The 23,282-nt window shown below is 33.4% G+C and overlaps 2 protein-coding genes across 4 annotated transcripts; both read right to left on the bottom strand.

The window, feature by feature from the left end:
• Positions 1-3,792: 3,792 nt before the first annotated feature.
• LOC108331653 (adenylate kinase 5, chloroplastic) lies at positions 3,793-22,174 on the bottom strand. Of its 3 annotated transcripts, XM_017566496.2 has the most exons (19): positions 21,919-22,174; positions 21,722-21,823; positions 21,289-21,417; positions 21,082-21,216; positions 20,368-20,514; positions 19,508-19,582; positions 19,312-19,408; positions 13,746-13,792; positions 13,498-13,626; positions 12,719-12,754; positions 12,569-12,649; positions 12,303-12,441; positions 11,579-11,658; positions 11,356-11,421; positions 9,691-9,720; positions 9,500-9,609; positions 4,372-4,509; positions 4,220-4,249; positions 3,793-4,118 (listed from the first exon to the last, which is right to left on the bottom strand). In XM_017566496.2, exons 1-19 carry the CDS (start codon positions 22,108-22,110, stop codon positions 4,094-4,096), a joined length of 1,788 nt encoding a protein of 595 aa, XP_017421985.2. In that variant the 5' UTR covers positions 22,111-22,174; the 3' UTR covers positions 3,793-4,093. The 3 variants fall into 3 exon arrangements, 2 of the variants coding, with proteins under 2 accessions (XP_017421985.2, XP_052732913.1); XM_052876953.1 differs by lacking the exon at positions 21,722-21,823; XR_008248566.1 differs by lacking the exons at positions 3,793-4,118; positions 9,500-9,609; positions 9,691-9,720.
• LOC128196350 (uncharacterized) lies at positions 4,516-9,467 on the bottom strand. Its single transcript, XM_052876955.1, has 2 exons — positions 8,654-9,467; positions 4,516-8,555 (listed from the first exon to the last, which is right to left on the bottom strand). The coding sequence occupies exon 2, from the start codon at positions 6,299-6,301 to the stop codon at positions 5,588-5,590; it is 714 nt and encodes a 237-aa protein (XP_052732915.1). The 5' UTR covers positions 6,302-8,555; positions 8,654-9,467; the 3' UTR covers positions 4,516-5,587.
• Positions 22,175-23,282: the final 1,108 nt, after the last annotated feature.

Raw genomic sequence — 23,282 nt, 5'->3', positions numbered from 1 at the left:
TACAATCATGGATTATAACATGTTTACCAATCAAACTTTAATTAAACTAACTTCTCTTACTTGTTAGAAACTTAAACCAGCTCTAGAGGCTCCTAATATGTTTTCTCAGTTCAAAGAGATCAAAGAACACGTATTGGCAATGAAAACATGATTATGATCAGGGTATACCATTAGAACCACTTATTAGTAAAAAACCTAAAAAAAGACTCAAATCTTACATGCTACGGAACCAAACACCACTTGCATTGGAAAACATGAAACTAAAGAAAAAAAGAGCATAAACTAACTTATTATGTTTGAAAAACTGATCAGATAAACTTTAAGATCTCACCGCGAGATCACACAGATAGTCTCTGATATTCAAACAGATAAACAAATGCAAGAACCCTTAGAGAAAAGACAGAAGATTTTAAAGGAGTGGTTTTTAGAGAGATAATGTGTTTTAAAATAATAAAACTTTTATAACGAAACAATTTATATTAAAATATTCAAGTATTACTGTTTTTAACCTAATGTCATTCTTAAAATATAAATTAAATTTTAATTTTAATTTTTTTAGAAATAATAGATACCCAAGAATACAAATAATGTGATACTTGCATCCCACCGTTTATATACACCGTTTATATACAGTATTAAAATATTATCCATCGTTTTTCTTTACAAATACTTGCAGACACCGATTCTTTTACCATCTATAATTATATATGCCCTTTTGATACCACACTCAATAAATACTATTAATGTATCATTGTAAAATATATTTCAAACATCCTAAAAATATATAAAATTCATATATTAAAATGACAGTTTTTAATTATACTAATATACTAAATATTACTCTATGAAATACGAAGTTGCCTTTTAATATCTCTCTTTCATAAATATGGCTATTACTGGGCAATATTTACTTCGCAAAAATATTATCTGTCATATTTAAAATTGGAAGATATTTTCAGCCACTAAAAAGAAGAAAAGAAAGTTAAAATCTCTCTTTTCTTTCAACACAAAATAGCACAACCTTAACATTTACTTTTAATTGTTTTTTATGATAAACCAATATACCAAATATACATCTTACATTCTAACTATATCATCTATCAAAGCCTAATCACGAAAAATATTACATCCTAAGCATTATATGAACACAAATCCAGAAATGTTAACCAACAAACTGTTAACTACTCATTTTCTAACAACTAAAATATAATGAAGGAATCATTATAAGGAAAAAAAAAACTATCTACAGTCAAAATTAATTATCGACGAACATGTCTATTGGTGAAATTCGTAGAAAAATTTTGTTTTGCCGATAATATTTTTTATCAATAATTAATTATGCATGATCTTGTAATAAATAATTAATTTCTAATTTAGTTTATTTTATTTCATTCGTTAAATTTATTTATTATGTATATTTCCATAGTTGATTCAATTGTACATGTGTTTTAGCCTACTTTTCTGACGAATTCATAGGTTAAAGTAAAGAAGACAACCCACACAATTGAATATTCAGAAGGAGATTCACAAAAACTAGTGGATGATAAATTATGCAACTTTATTTGGTGCATGCAACAATTTCCAGCAACATCTCTGTTATCGATGAATATGGGGTTAATTTATTTCTCCGATTTCCATCGTCTATTTTCCCTTCGAATGAAAAGAAAAAAAGTTCAAACATATGTCATGGCAAGAGAAAATGATAGTTATTTTTATCCTGTCCACATATTTTTGTGATTTTCCTCTATGTTTTGTGTAAAAGATTTTATGCATGGAAGAAAGAAGAAGAAACTCTCAAGTTTATGTAATGTAACCACATAAGATTTGAGAGGAGAGATCGATGAATTTATTTCTTTTTAAAAACTAAATAATAAACTATTTTAATACCTATAGAGTTTTTTTTCCTCAGAATATATATATATATATATAGTATTTTAAATATGGGATACATTTGTTTTTATTAATTAAATTTAAAATTGATTATGTTAATATCTATAATTTGAAAAAAAAAAGAATGTTGTTTGATCTTCTACCTAAACATCGTTAGAATGAATATTTTGAAGAAGAAAAAGAACATGTGGCTTTAGTCTCTCTAATCTAAAATAATTGTTTGTCACTTCAATTTAAAATCGCTGCTTTTAGTCACATAATTTGAAAAAGAAAATTTGTTTTAATCTCTTTATCTGTGTATCTTATACTTATATATCGTTAGAATAAACATTTAACATGTGAAGTCATCAAAAAAATGTAAACCTAAAGTAAATTATTATTTAAACGATTTTACTTTAGTGCATAAGTGAAATTTTAATGCTATTTTAGACTAAGGGAATAAAATATTTTTTAAAATTACAAAAAATGTAGAGAACAATTTTAAATTTGAAAGACTTTACACTTACCTCAAATTTGAGAAAATAAAGATATATTTTAACTTTTTTGGGTTTATAACTAATGCAAATTGTGTGCATATATTAGCATACCCCAAAATTAAATTAGTATTTTTTTTTTGTTTTTTTAATTAGTTGTTATCTTCCTTAATTTATTCATTTGCTACACGAATGGAGCAGCTAAGGGTGCATTTGCGGGATGGTTGTGGTGGAGCTATTTTGCTTGGTCGTTATATAAACACAATAAGCTTAGATATAGATAGTTGAACAGTCCATTTTATTCACATTTTTAGGGAGAAAAATTAATGAATTTAGTGACTTAAGTTCTACATCCCAAAGTTTATCTTGGTGGGATAATAAACCTATTTTCTCAAATCAAAAATGTTTTTTTAGATAGATTTTCTTCGCCGAATCATAGTGTTTTTTTTTTTCTTTTTCTGAAACATGATAATTTGATAGTCACCGAAAAAACATGTATATGCTCGAGAATTATTTTAATAATATAAAAATATATATTAATATTTTAAGTTAAAAAATTATTCTTAGAATATTCCAGCTTTAGATTGTCCTGTGGTTACCTTTTTCTTTTATAGTTTTCCTAATAGATCTTTTCCTAGTTTTCTCACTTTAAGACTGTTTGACTTGGGGGTGCTGCAGAATGATAGTTGTTATTTTGAGAATAAGATACTTATACACTTCTATCTTAAAGAAACACTTATTTACTATTCAACTGTATAGTTGAATATTTTCATTAAGCTATTGTTTAAAGTACCAAATATGTTGAATAATAATAATAATAAAATTTAAATATTTGAAACTATATAACAATAAAATATTTCCTTTGATTACTTATTGAGGACTTAATGAAGTTTGGAAATGTGGCGTACTGGTGGGACCCAATGACCATGGAGTGTGATTTGTTCTAAAGCCATGATTTGAAAGGATGATTAAAACTCTGGCTTCACTTTAAATGAAAACTTTTCTTGCACAGAAACCAGAAACGACTCGATAATATATCCTCCTAGGCTCACCAGAATATGTGGATTATCTTTACTTTCTTTCCCTTCAAATCGTTAGTGGTTCAAACACGTAAATATCTGTCATTATTATAAAGAAAGAAAAAACATGGATTTAAAGAGAACAACATGGATTTAAAGAGAACAACATGTCTTCAAGCAAAAAAGCATTTACTTTTATAGGATATGCAATCTCTGCCATGGATTAATACTACTTGCCTAGTCCAGGGAATTCATTACCAATAATATTCAGAAAGCAAAACCAAGCCACCCTGCTGATAAACAACTTGTGTATTAAATTGTGTATTTGACTATTCAGAAATTAAAATCGGCCATATACCTCACCCTTCACGTAACCACAAGAATAATTATTGATTCATAGCAACAAAAAGTCAATACAATCGATATCCCTTCACTCCATAATAATAATATTATATGCATGTATGTATGTATATGTTTACAAACAAAAGGTAAAATTCTAGATACTTTATATTTGCTGTATTTTCAATCTTCATTTCCTTGTCATCTTCTCTTGCTTTTAATTTTTATACAAAAGATGCTCGACAACCAGCAAATTGAACTACAAACTGACTTTGATACATTCCTATAATCAAACATCTGGTTGTTATCGTTCTTCAATGATAAATAAGAAAGTAAAAAACTTAGGCCCTTTCCGGTTGCTTTCCAATCTGCTCAGAGTATGCCACTCAAGAAGCCCCTGTAAGAAAATGCACTAATAAACAAAAATTGCTTGAAATAACTTTCCAAAAAGGGGGATAAGTACGAAATAATAGTGGACTGAGGACAAAAGTTACTAACCAAATCCCTGAGGTTTTCCTAGATTCATTACTGCAAAATTATCAGACAAAATGTTCAATTCTATTTTTAGCAAGCATAAATGCTACATAAGGAAGTCTGATAAGACGGAGTGCATTTCTAGCTTTCAGCTCAAAAAATTAGACAACAATTACCTTGGTTTTCCTTGGAAAGCATCGTTAATTTCATCAGTACTAGGTCTCTGTGTAAACGTAGACAGAATAGCATACTTCTCCTTCCCAGGCGATTCATCTACCCTCTTGTACAGCTCATATTGGTTTGGGTAAGTCATTCTACATCAAAAGAAGTTAATTTACAGTACCGTATTGTGTACTTGCAGAAGATAAAAAATGTGCTTGTATTTTGAGCATATAAAAGAATTAATATCTAATTTGGTTATATTACAATTAGGGAAGGTGTTTTCTCAACACTCAAATCATGGTAACGAAGCTTTACACTTTCAACATTGTTGTTGGAACTATGACAAAAATAATAAAAAAGAGGAAGCAAGGCAAACAAAATACGTCTAAATATGAGCTGCAAGCAAGGAATCTGTTATTCTATGGATAAAAAACGTTAACATTTATAATTGTGGGAAATCGTAGACTGACAAATTAAGAGACATAATTATTGTTATGAATAAAGACAAATTATAATATATAAATGAGATGTAATCTTTACTTTACAAGTCAGTTTTTGTAAGGTTGAATTAAACATAAACCACTTAATAAGAATTATCCCCAACTAACAAACTTGCTCCGTAAGTCAAATTGTCCAACTATTATAAATTTATGTTCTCACCAAACTGAAACAGAAATATAAAATCATGTGCAATACATAAGCAAACATTTAACACTCTTCTTTGCATTAAGAATTGCAATCTCCAGTATTCTATATTAAGAACTTCAACTTGATAATAGGTAATAGCGTGGTAAAAACACTTGTCTTCAGAAAAATAACTTAATGTTGAAATGCTTAGTTTTTCCTAGGTTGACAATAGGGGTGATAGCATCAAATTGAACTTCTAAAGCAGATTGGGCAACAATTTCTTGTTTTTTGAGCTCCATGAGAAAAACTCAATCCAAAGCCAAAATAGTACCTTGAAGTATTCCTGATAAGGTTTTTTTAAAAGAACAGAAAAAGATTGAATGAAGACTCAAATGGAACATGGATGATTTTTATTTTCTGCAGAACAAGAAAATCAGTAAGATATGAATATCTCACTGCCCAGAGCCAAGCTCCTAAGAGAAACCAAGAATGGCTCCCTCTCTACTGAAAAACAACTAACTGTTTTCAAAACTTCCTTCCTGATTCTTTTTAAAACAACCACACCCCTTTCTCTCTCTCTTCTAACCAACCTATTCCTCCCTACTATACCATGTCACCCTTCCTAGTCCTTTTCCTCTCATATACTCTGCCCCACCTGTGCTTGACCTTTTCTTCTTGGATCAAGGGCTCATTGAGCCCAATAAGGTTTGGGTCTGTATCAATACCCCTTTCTTGAAATAGAGCCTTGTCCTCAAGGCTAAATTCTTGAAACTGACTTCTAATGATCACTTCATCTTCCCAAGTAGCTTCATCAACATTTTTCCCCTTCCACTGCACAAGCACTTGCTTCTTAATTTTCCCTTTCTTTGCGTTTTCCCAAGTAGCCAAGATCCCTTCAGGAGTTAATAATTCTGCTCTATCATCCTCCAACCCAGTAGGGAGATCCTCCTCAACCTTATACTTACTCACAGCTGTCTTTAATAATGATACGTGAAAGACAGGATGAATTCTTGAATTTGGTGGCAATTTCAGCCGATATGCCACTTCCCTAATTTTCTCCACAATCTCAAAAGGGCCATAATATCTAGCACTTAATTTTGGGTTGACTCTGTTCATGACAGATTGCTGCCTATTCAGTTTCAATTTTAAAAACACAAGATCACCCACATCAAAATGTCTTTCCTTTCGATGCTTATTGGCTTGAGTCCTCATCCTGTCTTGAGCACGAAGCAAATGGGATTTTAGTTGTCTTAACACCTCATCCCTTTCCAAAAAGGTCATTAAAGTGAGATTTGTCATCTTAAACACCACCATCATTCCTTCTTAAATTTCTCCATAGGCTTATTGTTTATGTTACAATGTATAGTGAGATAACTAGCTCCATCTATTTTGACATACAAAGTTGACTCTGACAAGCTCTTGAAAAATCCCAAGCTCAGCAAGAAAATGTTCATCTCAATTATGTTGTACCAAGCTTTTAGGGCTTGTTTTAACTAGTAAAGAGCCTTCTTGAGAAGATAAACCTTATTGTCTTTCCCTTCCTTTACAAAACCTTGGGGTTGCCCAACAAAAGTTTCTTCTTGTAAACCATTTAAAAATGTTAATTTGACATCAAGTTGACAAACTTTTCAATTATGTTGAGCATCTACACCAAGCAACAAGTTGATGGTGTCTTATCAAACAACTAGTGCAAATGTCTTAAGTAATCCACATCAAAAACTTTAGCATAACCCTTCACTACAAGTCTATCCTTGTGTTCATTAATATAACCATCAACATTAAGCTTAGTCTTATATACCCATTTGATTTCAATAACTTCCTTGTCTTGTAGTCTTTGTGAAACTAGGTTTGATTTCTCCTTATCATTAAGAGCTTCACCTTCATTACAATAACCCAAATTAGAGTCTTTTGTTATACTTCTTAGTTTGCAGGTTCACATACAACAATGCTACATTTGTCACAAACATAAAAAAAGAACAATCTAGTACCTCTTATAGGAACATCATCAACTAACTCATTCTACCAACTTTCATCTTCTAAACTTGAGCGAAAGTTTTGGTACAAATCTTTAAAAGCTTGATCAATCTTCTTTGGTTCATCCCAATTTCATTCTTCACCTATCTTAGGGGTTGGAAGGTATATGAGAGAAGAAGGTATAGGAGAGAAGGAGAAGGCCGAACGGTGGAAGGCAAAGAAAGGTCAAGCCGAACGGTGGAAGGCGGGGAGAGATCAGGTCGAACGATGGAAGGCGATGAGGAGTCGAGCCGAACGGCTGAAGGCGGTAAGAGCTCGAGTCGAGCGATGGGAAGCAACGAAGAACATGAGCCGACCGGTTGAAGAGCTACTATCCTAACTGTTGTAGCAATTAGGATAGGCGGGAAATATTTAGTAATAATTATAGTAAATAGAGCTATATCCTAGGGAAATATTCAATATAAGTTAATTATAGTAAATAGAGCTATATCCTAGGGAAATATTCAGTATAAGTTAATTATAGTAAATAGAACTATATTCTAGGGAAATATTTAATATAAATAAAGCTAGATGCTATTGTTTAGGATATGCTTTTGATTATTGAGTTTGTTGACAGGCAATTGTAGTCCTGTGAGGGAGGTTATGCTCCCAACTATCTTTGTTTAAAGAATTCTATTACCATTAATAAGAGAAATTCATTCTTTCATTATCGTTTTCTACCTACTGTGATCGTGAATAATTACGTCTCCTACTCGGAAACATAACAACCTACCACAAAGTGAACATCCCTGCTAACAAAGTTAGAAATAAGTTTTGTGCCGATACAACTTGTGATTGCAGTAGTCCCCTTTCCTTTGATTAAGATCATTTCAATTCTAACTTTGATAACACTAGTTGGCCACCAATCTCTTAAGAGTGCCTTATCAAAGATCATGTAATTAGTACATCCAATATCAATCAACCAACCAACTTTCAATTGATTCATTGCTCAAGAAACAAGTGGCCACAAACAATTGGTCTTCCTCCTCTTGATTAACAATCTAAGCTCAACATGGTGATTTTTGTTGAGGAAAACCACAGCTTCATGTCCATTTGGTTTCACTTGCAGCATTTTGAATCTAGTCTCCTCCAACATCTGAATGGTGGATGGCCTTTTTTGCTACAATTTTTATAAGGTTGAAAGTCGTTTTCTTTTTTTTTTCCCTTGTCTTTAATGTTGTTGTTTATTGTGCTGATTGAAGCCTGATTTTGCTTGAAAATTTTCTTTTAATTCTTCTCAACATCATTATTTTTTTTGGCTTGCAAAGTACCTTCAACAACATGATAATGTCTCATCAGCCTTCACTGTTGTTGGGCTTGCAGAGAATGTAGCACTTTTGCAATAATCTTAGTCATATTATTTGTATTCTCCAATGAGGATATAGATGTGTACCTCTTCGACATTGTTACCCAACAGCTTTATCTAGTGAGCAATATCCAATAATTTTTTTGAGTATTCCTTTATTGTCTAAAACTCTTTCATCATTTACAATTCAAATTCTCTCATTGAATTAAGCACCCACGTGCTTCATACTCTTTCATCTCCGATGTATTCCTCCTTCAAATAATCCCAAATATCATTTGTTATTTTGAAAGCCATAATTCTAGTGAATATGGTCTTAAAACACTAGCAAAAAGACATGACTTTGTTTTTACCTTCCTTTTTTTCTATTCATGTGACTTTTGATTTAGACCATGGTATGATCATCGACAGTATCCTCTTCCACAGTTTCCTAAAAATCAAATGCCTCCGCATAAGAATAAATTTTTACTGCCCAAGGTTTTTCACATTCTATTCTGGAGGTCCAGTAAGAAGAGGGCTCTAGATACTCATTGGAATTATGGCAGAAAAAATAAAAACATAATATGTTGGTATATTTTGAGCTAAATAATATTCTATGAATCAACAACGTTTACATTTCTAATTATAGAAAGAGAAATCATAGACTGACAAATTAAGAGATATAAAAATCAATAACAATAGAGTTGCTCCTCACGTAAAAGTAGTAACTGACTGACTTATTTGTCAAGTAAACATATCAGACTACTACAAAATTTACGTGCTCATCAAACTAAAACAAAAATATACTCATGAGCAATACAACTTTTTTTATCAGCGAGTCATGAGCAATACATAAAGAAAATATTTAACAAAATTGTTCATTCCATCATCATGTCACCCCATTTATAGAAGGAAGCAAACATAATGTTATCTAATAGCACCACCCAGAATAAACATCAATCAATTCGATTGGGTTTAATGAACATATGGAAGCATGGTCTTTAACTTTCCTACAGTTCCTAAAACGCCTTTCTGCTGATCATACAATCTCATTGGATGTTTTGAGAGGCTATTCAATGAAGCAAGCATAGACACATGGTCGCTCAATTATCTTAATTATCTTTTTCTAAGTACACTATTCCTACTTTTCTTCTTGAAGTTAAACAATGACACATTAGGTTTATAGAAAAATTTAATGATGAAATATGTTACTGTCTAACCTGATAGCTCCCATTATGGGATACTGGGTTCCTGCATAATACAGAAGTCGAAAGAAGTAGCAACTTTCAAAAGATGCTGCATACTTGAGCCTCTGGTCCCTCCCCATCGTCTAGTGATTAAGAAGGCAAAGTTATAATCATACTTTTACAAGAATAAATTGTTATCTTGAACTAGGTGGTTTAGTACTCACTTGCATTATACCACTAGAACCAGGCAAATCCTGAATTCATAGAAATTTGTCAATTTAATATATGAGCAAAATAAAATGTAAAAATATCATTTAAAGAGGGGTCACAGTATAAACATAAAATTAATCGAGGACCACACAAACAAATATATTTAATGAAAAGTTGAAAACTAAAAAATCTGAATATATTATATACTTATAATGTTAGTCTAATTGCTGGTTTCAGCACCTTAAAATGTTAATAGTGTAGAGCATATTTGCAGAAAAGTAGCAAGATGTAATTTACTCAAATTTCGTAAACTAGATGTTTTAATTTAATACGAAGACCCAAATGTGCACCAAGTGGTGCTACACATTGTTCTAAAAAGAAGTCAGATATTCAAAGATGAATCTTAACATCTAAGAATGAAATCCAAGATAGTCCAAGAGCCTAACCTAGCAAACATATTAACATAATATAAGGAAACAAATATTTGGGTTGTTTTTTGGGTGGATTGCAACCTCACATTAAGAATCAGGTGCAAGCTTTTTCTTGAAAATCAGGATAGAATATTTACATTAAACATATAGAGGTATGCAACAGAATATTTAATTTAAGAGGGAACAAAATATCCTCTAATTCTTTGTAATTAATACAATAAGACTACATAAACCAATCTTTATGGTGCCTTAGAACACAGTCTTCTACAAATTACGCTTCCAGTCAAGCTATGCAGTATGCACACAGCATAGAGGCTGAAAGAAATGAACTAGGATTTCGAAGATTATTAGACCCAAAGATATGAATTTCCCCTCAGACATTGAAAAATCACAAAAGCAAAGAACAAAGAGAACCCTTTTCTCACACAAGAACTGAAAAACTTAAATCGATGCCAAATGGGAGGTCACTGTCCCTTGGAAGGGGTTCAAGAGGTCCTAACACCCTGTCTGTGGCTACACACATTGGCACTGGTGGTGACGTGTAATTATACTTGCCAACTCTGATAGTGACACAACTATCAACATTGTAATTATTGACATGAGATGAGACACATCTTTCTGGCCTACCATTGACCTCAACAGTGGTGGTGGTAGGGCAAACTGCAGTTGTGGTGGTTGTTTACATGGAAACGAAAACAGAGATCCCAAAATCAAAACCTCTGATACCAACTTGAAGTATGTAGGGAAATAAATTATTTTGTTGATAACAATGACACCATTACATTCTCATTGCCTTTATTCGTAATAATCCAGCTCTCTAAAATAAGGAAGTGTAAATATGATGAAATGAATAAGAAGATTTTAAAAATATTTCCTCCTAATCAATATGGAAATATTCAGGATATTTGTACCCTAATAACGTGTTATTTACAACATTACACACTTAATAGGAGGTCTAACAGCCTCTAATCAAGACATGGCAATTGTTCCTTTCAGTAGTTTTACACATCTAATCAATTATTCAAAAAGATTGAAATCATTCAAAATCATTTATCAGCATAAAATTGTCTAGACTATACTAGTTGGCAACAAGTTTTCTGTGCATAAACTGATTATTTGACCCAGTACAGTGTCAGATTCAGGCTATCTTCATTTCGATAAGTCAAGACTATCTGAAAAACAAGCTGTAAATCATTCAATTATTTCATTAAATAAATTTGGCTATAATAAAGGAGCTACGAACTTAACCTTAAGCCTAGCATTGACTAGAATAACTGGTCTGTGTTCAGCTGCGTTGGTCATGGCTCTTAGATCCTGTATTTACAACCTCAAACATATTAAAGAGAAAAAAGAGAGAAAAGCAAGGAGAAGTTGAAGAAAGTGTGTATATCCATAAAGAAAAAGAGGAAAAAAGGCTCAACAAATAAAGCTTCTAAAATATATCAGTAAAACTCCCACCATATTCACTTACATCAATAATACAATTCCCAACAGCATTTTGAGGAGCCACCAAGATAAACATGTCATCTTGCTCCTCAACCTCAGCAGCACCTGAGATTGGAATTTCATACATTAATTAGATGCCAAATATATCAGAGCAGGAAGAAAAATAATTTGCTTCAAAAAGGCAGAGTAAGATAGATATTCTCAATATGAAGTTATGAAGAAAAGATCAAATTCAATCAGGATGGCAAAGCAAATAAATACAGAGAAGTAAAGTTAGATATTAAGACTTAAGCTAGAATCTGGAATTTCGAAAATCTAAGGGGGTATTGGGTATACAGGGAATTTTCAGTTTCCAGTGAGTCAAAGTTTGGAAAGCTTGTTTCCCATATTTGGATTATTTTTTTAATATATAACATTCCTATAAAACAATGTTTTCTTTTCAATTTTTTTAGGTATCTTTTCCACAAAATTGTTCCTATGTGATAAATAGTTAAAGTTTGTAGTAAAAATATCATGTTACTTTTTCTACCAGAAAACTTAAATAAATATTCTTAGGAATATTTATGACCAACCAAACATATTTTAGTTACTTCTAGAAATCATAATTCTCAGGATTCAGTGGTTCCCAAACACGGAATAAACTTCCCTATTACCAAATGCCTCCAGAAGGTGTGCAATATATAAATACATCAGGGGTATTGGATCAAAAGCTGAACAGCAACCATACATAGTAAATTTAAATGATATACCTATAGAACCAATATTGATGAAGGTTCCTTTTGCTCCATAATCACCCCAGTCCATGAACTCTAAAATCTTACGAGTTCCAGCAAGCTGCAACGGCATTCCAGCAAGAGCACCATCTCCCATCGACCCTTGTACACAAACCTGCATGATGAAGATGAAGATACTTTAATTAAAAAGAATTACACCTAACAATTATAGACAATAGCATCATTTTATTCCCTATATAATGAAAATATCTATGTTTGAGAAAAAAGAGTATGAAAGATACCTTAACCCGTTTTCCATCATCCGCAAAAGAGAGGGCAAGAGCTCGAACAAGTTCCATCAAGGTACCTATTCGATAAACATCCTGTAAACCACAATATGTGGTCAAATGATACATTTAGAAAAAAAAATAAAAGAACACAGATCTGCATACCATTTCTGGGTTCAGCTCAGGAATGTTGATGTCAACCTATTTGATTTGGAATGACAAACAAAAGCATATATTAGCCTGCAATCCAAGGGAATTAAAAGCTTAAAATTTTTACTCCTCATCTTCCTACCCTTCGGTACTCTTTATCATTGAATATTATGCATGTAGTAAGAATGTTGATTTGTTTTACTAAAAGCAGGAAGTGCTATTGCATCACTATTTTGCATGTTGATTTGTTCTAGAAGACGCCACTTGGGAGTTCTTCTTTGATTTGAAGAAGAAATATCCAAATTTTCATCCTTGAGGACAAGGAATTTTTCAAGGCAGGGGAATTGATAAGGAAATCAATAAGGAAGCCACGTGGCAGCCAATTTCTTAATTCATAATTCTATTGCTATTTGTTATGATTGTTAGTTGTTTCAATTAATAAATACACAACTCGGAGGTGAGCTGGTATGATTTTCTGGTTGAATAACAGTCTTCTTCTCTCAACTCACTTTGCATCACTTCGGATTCATCCTTGAATCCCTAAGGTTTGAAGTTCTTCAAATAAATCTCTATTCTTAAAACTTCCTTCATATTATGGTCACACAGGAAATTCCCTGGCACCATCAGAGATCCCAACATTAACTTTTTTTATTTTTTACATTTAAATATAGAACATTTTTTATGAGGCAAAATATGTAAGAATGGAAATGGTTAAAGATATTGCACAGATCAAGAATTACTCAAATATGTGAAACCATCAACCAGTTTGCAGACTTGTGATAGAAGTGTCATACCTTCAACCTAGTTTTACCATCATTGATAGCCCTCTCAGTAGCTTGTAGCACGTCATCATAGAAATATTTCCTGATTTCTCGAGAATGGGGAATATTGTTTACTCTAGTAGGAATCCCTCTCCACTTATCCTGTAATAAGCTAAGGAAAAATTAGAAACAATATACCGAGGAGACTTTTATAGTGCATAAAGGAGGAAAGTATTAAAAACGAAACAGACAAATGCCTATTACAAAGTACAACTGTCTACCTGGCTCAAAGATGTCCGTCCTTTCTTTGAATCAGGAATTGATTTTTCTGAGTTAAAAGAAATTAGTAAATGACGTTAAAATATACGAATTGTTCCTGCTTATGGCATGGGAAAAACCCCATGTCAAGATGTCCAAATATTATTATCATCTCATTCAGAAAGTAACGTGTGATCCCACATATCTTAACAAAACTGAATAACGGAAAGGAAAACCCTCTTTTCCCCCAAAAACCACCACTCAAAGCATCATATTTACCCAAAATAATCACAAAATTCCCCTTCTACAAACGCCTTATGTTATGTCACAAAATTCATTAAGAATGTTAGTTGTTTAGTTTAGGACTGCTATTTTATTTTATTATTTACTTTGTTTCGAATAAGTAAAAGTCAATTTCCTATTTTTTAGGATTTAACAGGTCTGTTTTTAATTTGTTAATCGTGACCTCTTTAAAACAAATTACTTTGTTGGTGGTCGGTTATTTTTCATTGGTTATATATGTTTTGAAATAATAAAGACAAATCCTCTGCTACAACGTTTATTTGTTCTCTCTTAGCATAATACCACTTATACTCTCTCCCTTATATTATCATTGTTCATTTACTGCAATCATATAATGACATTAATTTGGTATCCGAGTTCTATTCTTGAGGGATATGTGGAATGGAAGCTGCATCAGGTTTCTCTCAATTTACTCCTCCTATCTTTGATGGGAAGAACTATGACCTATGGGCAGTAAAATTGGAGTCTTACTTAGAAGCTTTGGATTTGTGGGAAGCCGTGGAAGAAGATTATGAAATACTTCCGCTGTCTAACAATCCCTCCATGGCCCAAATAAAGACCCACAACGAGAAGAAAACCAAGAAGGCAAAGGCAAGATGATGCCTATTTGCTGGTGTTTCTGAAACCATATTTACTAGGATCATGACTTACAAGTCAGCAAAGTCAATTTGGGATTACTTAGAGGAAGAGTATGTAGGGGATGAGAGAATTTGAGGCATGCAAGTTCTGAATTTGATGCAGGAGTTCAAACTGCATTGCTAACAAGGTTATATTGCTTGGCACCAACTTTTCTGATTCTAGAATAGTTGAAAAAATTCTGGTTACAGTTTGTTAGGTTCCCTTCTAAGAACCCTCCACAAACAGTCTAAAAGGCACACAACACACCCACACCCAGAAGAAAGAATGATATATTCTTGCATTGATAGTAAAGGAATACAGAGTATGTGAACTGTGAGAGCTTAACCTTCCCCTCAGGAATGATAAATTCCTGTTAGACTTCTACAAAACAATCAACTCCCCATTCACAGCTATTCAGTTAGCTATTTATACAAACGAATACTCACTCCTCCTAACTGCCAAAACAGTTAGGTATTCCCAGTTTTATTCCTTCTCTCGTAAACCCTCCAACTCCTAACACAGTTCCTGAGAGATATGAAGCATCAATAACCAGATTGGAGAATACAAAGGATTTGTCCAAGGTTGCTCGGGCAGAAGTCATACATGCTTTACAAGCCCAAGAGCAAACGAGACTTATGAGGCAAGATTGCATGGTTGAAGATGTTCTGCAAGCAAAAGGTCAACAAGTTGGAACAAGCAAAAAGAAAAACTTCAAGAAGAACAAGTTTTCAGGAAATGAGAGTACTGAAAATAATTACAGTAAAGGGTAAAAAGAAAAGTTACCCACCTTGTCAACATTGTGGTAAAATAGGTCACCCTCCATTTAAATGCTGGAAAAGGCCTGATGGAAAATTGAACCACTGTAACAGACTTGGTCAAGAAGCAGTGATTTGCAAAGCAAAATTTCAACAACAAGAAGTTGATGCTCAAGTAGCTGATCAAAAGGAGGAGGATCAACTTTGTTGCTACTTGTTTCTCAAGTAGTGATTCAAGTGAAAGTTGGTTAATTGACTGAGGTTGCACTAACCACATGACTCATAACAAGGAGTTGTTCAAGGAATTAAAAAGCACATAAACTTCAAAAGTCAGAATTGGCAATGGACAACATATAGCAATGAAGGGAAAAGGTAACATTGCAATTGAAAGTTGTCTTGGAACAAAGCTTATATTTGATGTTCTGTATGTTCCAAAAATTGACCAAAATTTGTTAAGTGTTGGTCAATTGATGGGAATGGCTTTAAAGTTTATTTTGAAGACAAATACTGTTTGATAAGAAATGTCTCTGGTCAAGAACTATTCAAGATCAAGATGAAAGGAAAGAGTTTCACCTTTAATCTATTGGAGGAGGAACGTGCTGCTTTTCTAATTATGGAGAATGTCACAAAGTTATGGCATAAGAGGCTCGGTCACTATCATCATCAAGGATCAACACAGAAGCTTCAATTGGTCCATACTGACTTATGTGGACCACAAAGAACACCATCTCTCAAAGGTAGTCTTTACTATATTGTGCTCATTGATGATTTTACAAGATTTTGCTGGATTTTCTTTTTAAAATTCAAGTCAGAAGTGGCTAGAGTGTTCTGGAAGTTCAAAAAAATGGTGGAGAATCAAATGGGTTGCAACATTCAAGCTCTATGGTCAGACAATGGAAAAGAATACACCTCAGGAGAATTGAATTAATTCTGTGAGAATGTTGGCATATAACACCAATTCACTGCTACACTCTCCAATGCTCCTTACACTCTCCAACAAAATGAAGTTAGTGAGAGAAGAAACATATACATCATGGAAATGGCAAGATGCATGCTACATGAGAAAAATCTACCAAAACAATTTTGGGTTGGGGCAATAAATACTGCAGTCTTTCTTCATAATAGACTTCCTACAAAGTCAGTGAAGAATTTGACATCCTTTGAAGCTTGGTATGGATATAGACCATCTCTAAACTTTTTAAAAGTGTTTGGTTGTTGTGCTTCACCTATATTCCACAGGTTAAGCGTGATAAACTAGACAAGAAGGCAGTCCACGGAATCTTTGTAGGCTATAGTACAGTATTTAAGGCTTACAAAGTTTTTCAGCCACATACAGGAAATATTGTCATAAGCAGGGATGTAAACTTTGTGGAGAATGAAGAATGGAACTGGGTGCAGAGAGATCAATCCTTAAAGCAGCCATACGTTCCTGCTGCCACAACTATTGAAGAACAAAGAGATGAAGATTGGCTAAATGAGATGGTGGATGACATTCAAGTCAGAGGCACTAGATTGCTTTCTGATATTTATCAATCTTGCAGCTTTTCACTTTCTGAACCTGCAGATTTTGAAGAAGCAAAGAATGATCAAAACTGGATGGCTACAATGGAGGAGGAGCTTCACATGATCCAAAAAAACAAGACATGGCAGCTTGTAGACAAACCTCAAGATAGAAAAGTAATTGGGGTTAAATGGGAGTTTCGAACCAAGCAAAATGCAGATGGCTCAATCAATAAGTATATGGCAAGACTTGTGGTTAAAGGTTTTGCTCAAGTTTTTGGAGTGGACTATTCAGAAACATTTGAACCAGTTCCTAGGCTTGATACCATTAGGTTTCTCCTAGCTGTTGGTGCACAAATGGGTTGGAAGGTCTACTACCAATTGGATGTTAAATCAACATTTTTGAATGGTTTCTTGTAGGAAGAAACTTAAGTTGAGCAACCTGAAGGATTTAAGAAAAAGGAGAAGATAAGGTCTATCTTTTAAAGAAGACACTCTATAGATTGAAGCAAGCTCCAAGAGCTTGGTTCAGCAGAATAGACAATCATTTGTTAAATATAGGATTGACAAAAAGCTTATCTGAGTCTACTCTTTACATCAAACACTGAAGGGTTGACACTATCATTATTTCTCTTTAAGTTGATGATCTTTTAGTAACTGAAAATAATGCAGTCTTAATTGATGAATTTAAGATAGAAATGATGAAATTTTTTGAGATGATTGATCTTGGATTGATGACTTATTTTCTTGGAATGGAGATTAAGCAAAGCCAAGATGAAGTTTTTGTTTGTTAAGTATGGCAAGCAAATTCTCAAGAAGTTTCATATGGAAGAGTGCAAGTGTATGAACACTCTATGAATATAAAGGAAAAATTCAGCAAGGAAGATGGAGCTGAAAGAGTAGATGAGGCATAATTTAGGAGTAGGATTGGGTGTCTAGTGTAGCTTACAGCAACAAGACCAAACATCTATTTTATCTCAATCCATGCACTGTGCAAGTGAAACACACCTGAAGGCGGATAGAAGAGTACTTAGATACATCAAAGGTACAACCAATTTTGGCATTAAGTTCAAGAAAAACAAGGATTTCAAGTTGTTAGGGTTCTCTAACCGTGATTGGGCAGGGTGCACCTTAGGATATTGCTTTAGTATTGGATCTGGAGTTTTTTCATGGAGTTCAAAAAGAAAAAAGAAATAGTGGTTCAATCTAATGCTGAAGCAGAGTTTATTGTTGCAACTACTGCTATCAATCAAGCCTTGTGGCTTAAGAAGATATTGAGTGATCTTAAAGGAAGACACTAAGATCTTTGTTCACAATCAAGCTGCAATAGCTATTTCACAAAATCTTATATTTCATGGGAAAACTAAACACTTCAACATCAAGTTATTTTTCTTAAGAGAAGTGCAAAGGGATGGTCTTGTAACTCTTGTCTATTGGAAGACCGAAGAACAGATGACTTATATATTTATTAAGTCTATACCAACAAACAAGTTCGAGATCCTGAGAATGAAACTTGGTGTTTGCTCTTCCTAAAGCAAGGAAGAGTGTGTTAGTTGTTGTTTAGGACTAATGTTTTATTTTATTATTTACTTATTTATGTTTTGAATAAGTAAAAGTCAGTTTCCTATGTTTTAGGAGTTAAACGGGTCTGTTTTTAATTTGTTAATTGTAACCTCCTTAAAACAATTACTTTGTAGGCAGTTATGTACTTTTCATTGGTTATATATGTTTTGAAATGATAAAGACAGTACTCCTCTGCTGCAACGTTGATTTGTTCTTTCTTTTGCATAATACTACTCATACTCTCCCTTATATTATCATTGTTTATTTCCTTTAATCCTATTATAGCATCCGAATTTTCCTCAAATTAATACCCAGTTTCCGGATTTTGAAACATATGCAAAATTTTATATTTCAAGTTTCTCCTACATCCATAATTATTTTACCAGAAAACAAGGTTGTGGATGATTTAGGTAATGCAATCTTATAAGAGTTATATTGAACAATTAAAAAATTGGGGAATTAATTTCGAACAACGAATTATCAGAGGACCAAAATCGTGCATTGGCTATTGTGGGAAGTAATAAATATGCAAGCCTAAAGTTTATCTATTAAATATCATGCCAAGGTTCACAATCAGGAACACTATCCCAGGTTGATGAATTACATGACTTCAAAATACAAGGGCCCATTCTGTTTAATAAAATAAAATAAAATATTTTTTCTCGGTTTTTATATTTACGATTATACCACTATGCTTTCACAGTTTTAAACAGATTTTCTAAAACAAAAAAAAAATGGAAACAATGTGGTTCTTTTCAAATTAATTGTTAAAGAAGCAAAATAGAATTTTTTTTCTTCTAAACTTACAATTTCCTACAGATATATAATACATGCTTTTGAAGCTTCGTACCTCCAGATTTCACTAGCTTTACTTTATTATGTTGCAATTGAGATAGCAAAGATTCAATTTCATTGAAAACCGCTTCTTTTGAATTGCTGCCATCAATCTGTGCATGAAAAATTAGTTAAATGTGAGTGATATCCCACCCCCGGTTCACGGCACGACAAAAGATAGACATATGAGAATGCTAATAGTCTCCAATGACCTTATGAATTGTATTTGAGTACGATGAAGATACGGCTTCTGCATTTTGCTTGTATATGTTGAGGCGAGATTTGACCTGAAAAGCAAAACATAAGTATACACAAGGATGTTAGATCCCTGTAAATGTTAACAGAGAAAATGTAATATTTTTTCTTTGTAATCTTAAATAACAATACGACAGAAGCTTACTAAATTATTTTTTTCCTATAAGACGAGCTTAATGACTACATGATACATTTTCTGCTTCCAAACTAGCACTGAAATAAAAGAAAATGCAATGTCACCCTGTAGAATTTAAGTATTTTAATAAAATACTTGCAGTGATCCTTTAGAACTCCTCCCTTTACTAACATAAATGATAATTCACCTGTTCGTGTAACTTTGGACTCTGAATGCTGTTACTACTTCCTAGAAAAAAAATTAATGGCTATGGTTAACAAACACCTTGCTTGTGAATATATGAAGCGAAAGAAACAAAAATCTGAAAGAGTTATACGTAAATTTGATAATGCATCACGCATTGAGCAGTTTATGCACATGATTGACACCATCATTACAATGCAATTATGCTGACTGATAAGCTTCTTTGTCGATTCAGTTGAAAATAGTCTTCAAGGTACACTATGATTATATGACAACTAAGATCTTTAGCTTCGCAGAAATATTGTGATAAAACTTGCCATTTAACAAAATCAAATCTCATCAGTGGTGACAAGTATTTAGGAGATCATTTCATGCATGCACAGACCATCTTTTCCAGCTGCCAAGGAGTATAAATAACAAATACATTTTCAAATGATGCAGCTTATGTGAAGTACCAACAAAGAGAGACAAAACAAAATAAAAGGAGTACAATCATACCTTCTCCTCAGTGTCGTCAGGTCGAGTTACCAGCCTTGCTTTAATCTCTTCAGTCTCCGGTGGAAAAAAAGTTAGATGGTATATCTTCCCTGTCACTGGGTCAAGCCTTCTACCAACACATCTGTCGATCAGAATTTCATCACGAACCTGAGTATTAGAAATTTAATAACTTAGCGAGGAAGATGAATGTATAGATTTCTGATTCTAGGTAATTAAATAACATGTAACATGTCAATAACACCAAAGGACCAACTCCTATACCTATTATAAACAACATTATTCACATACTTTCTCTTCCATCTCCTTTTCATCTCATTTTCTTCCTCTCCCAATATTTCTCGTCCCATCACTTATCACATTTTTCACTTTCCCTCTTATTTTTCTTTATTCATTCTAACTCCACCCTCAAGCACCATGTATCTCTCATTTCTCTTTACAAACAGGTCACATTTGCACCAACAATGAAAAACTTAAAATAATAAACAAAATCTTATTAACCTTAAACAATATTTTAAACTTTCATTGCAATCATATGAAGTTTCTTTGCAACATTTTATGCTGTGGAAAATTATGATCAATTGTGGTTCGCAAGACCCCAAAAACCTTGAAATTGGCAACCATTTTTTTAAAACTATCTTAAAAACAACTGCAAATTGTTCAGAAAAAGTTTTTGGAAAGGGAGAAAAACAAAACAAAAATAAACGTTTGACATACATCCAATACTATATACACATCAGGTCGTATCTGCATTTTCTCCAGACTCTGGGCCTGGCCCAAACTTCGAGGGTACCCATCAAGAAGCCACCCCTTTTGCTTAGCATCTTCGAGAGACAATCGTGCTGCCACCATCTACAAAAAAAGAATATACATTAACCAAACATTTTATTTTCATGGCACAAAGGCTGGGTTTAATAATTATACTGCTGTCACAATTTCATCAGGAACCAGTTGGCCCGCGTTCATGAACTCTTTTGCTTTATTCCCAATTTCAGTTCCAGCGGCCACCTCTGCTCTTAGCAAATCCCCAGTTGATATGTGCACCAATCCAAACTGCACAACAACAAACAAACAAACAATTTATTCATTTATTTGCTACACATCAATTACTTTATTTATTTATTTACTAACTTCAGTCATTTTTTAACTAATTTTCTACCAAAATTTCCAAACAAAAACGAATTACAAGTTAAAATTAGTTTAAAAGTTATTTCTTATAAATTTTTAAATTATAAAATAATTCTATAATTATTTTCCGTGCAAACAAACCTTTAATCTTCTTGCTTTTCTTGGTTAAATTACTTCCAGAAAAATAAAATAGAAAGGGAATGGCACGTGACATGTGGTAGAAACGAACCCTTTGGACAATTAATTCACATTGCGTGCCTTTGCCGGAAGCAGGTGCACCTGATATCATCACCTTCAGAGGATCGCTGATGGAACAATTCACTTTGAGCGTCTTGTTAAAGACAATGACACATGTAAGGTACTTACGTTTGCGTGGTGTAAGAAAGCGGATGAATAAATTAGTAAATGATAATAAAGAATTGTAACCTTGGTGGTTAACGGCGAAAGTGTGTGGCAGCGGAGGTTGGTTAATCGGAGAGGTTGTGTGCAGAAGGAGAAGTGGCAGTGGTGTAGACATGAATGGTGAAGGGGAGTGAATGGAAGAGAATGAGAGGTTGTGAGAGTGGTGGTGCGGTGGAAGGAGCAGCTGGGTGCGGTGTTTATCATCGTAGCTGTCATTTGGGATCGGTCGAATCAGTTGAGTGGTTCAGAACACTCGCATGCACCCTCTAACAAATGTCTCTACTTGTTTTCCTTTGCTTTAAGACCACTATCATTTGTGTAAATTGATTTTTTTTATTTTATTTTTTAATTTATTTTTTTCTTATTTAAATTTGGGATTTTAGATTGAAAATTAAAAATCAAACCACATCATTTATTGCGTTTTAATTTAATATTATATATTTAAAGTTAATTAGTTAGCAACAAATATATAGGTATATTTATTGAAAGTTTTTACAATATTACAGTGTATTTATGCTATATTTTATGTGGTGGGTAATATCAATTCTCTTTGTATTAATCAACAAAATATGGCTTGGTGATATAATTCTATTTAAAAAGAGGACAACAAAAATTCTATTTTTTTTCATATATATATATATATATATATATATATATATATATATATATATATATATATATATATATATATATATATGTTAAATATGTTTTTAGTCCCTTAAGTATCAGACGATTTTGTTTTTAGTCCTTACTCAGAACTTTGATGGTTTTTAGTCCTTATTGTTTTGAAACACTGACTATTAGTCCTTAAAATTGGACAGTGTTAAGTTTTAGTGGATGTGGCAAATGGCGATGCCACGTGATCACTGATCTGCTCTCTTCACTCTCTGCCACGTGATCACTGATCTTCTCTCTTCACTCTCTACTCTCTTCCATTCCCTCACTCTCCAACCCCACCCAAACGCCGTGGATCATCTAAGTCGCAAAGCTGTGGATCATCTTCACCTTCATATATGCGCACCCTGTCCTGCGGCCCTCATCAAACTTAACCCCTCTTGTCTGCACCCTCTCCTTGTTCATTGTCAGGACCAAATCCTCCCCGAACTCGTCCCTACCAACCTTCCCCAAAAACGCGGCACGCCCCCCAAGCCGCACGTGCGCCACCGCCACGTTAGACGGCGGCCCCCCCGGCGCCCGTGCAAACTCTGGTGGCTTCCACTGCAGCATCTTCCATTCCGAGTATTTGTCCGGATGCATCGGATACATCTGCACCCGCACCCCAGGGATGAACTCCCTCTGCGCCGCACCGAAGTAGCACACCAGCGGCAGATCCTCGTAGGGGAAGTTGATGTCGTCGTCGTAGTCGAACAGCTCGTCGTCCTCTGAAG

The sequence above is a fragment of the Vigna angularis genome, chromosome 4, assembly GCF_016808095.1.
Source record: "Vigna angularis cultivar LongXiaoDou No.4 chromosome 4, ASM1680809v1, whole genome shotgun sequence".
In the NCBI taxonomy this organism is placed as follows: Eukaryota; Viridiplantae; Streptophyta; class Magnoliopsida; order Fabales; family Fabaceae; genus Vigna; species Vigna angularis.
Note: the sequence above shows the minus strand (reverse complement) of the source record. Positions and strands in the feature narration are given on the sequence as shown.

What these genes read in the sequence shown, in the direction of transcription:
- LOC108331653 (XM_017566496.2), bottom strand. Translation starts at nt 22,110, where the DNA reads ATGACAGCTACGATGATAAACACCGCACCCAGCTGCTCCTTCCACCGC. An exon ending in CTGAGCTGAACCCAGAAATG is followed by an intron (nt 12,650 to 12,718) that starts GTATGCAGATCT and finishes TGTGGTTTACAG; the next exon opens with GATGTTTATCGAATAGGTAC. An exon ending in CCCATAATGGGAGCTATCAG is followed by an intron (nt 4,510 to 9,499) that starts GTTAGACAGTAA and finishes CTTTTGATGTAG; the next exon opens with AATGACTTACCCAAACCAAT.
- LOC128196350 (XM_052876955.1), bottom strand. Translation starts at nt 6,301, where the DNA reads ATGATGGTGGTGTTTAAGATGACAAATCTCACTTTAATGACCTTTTTG.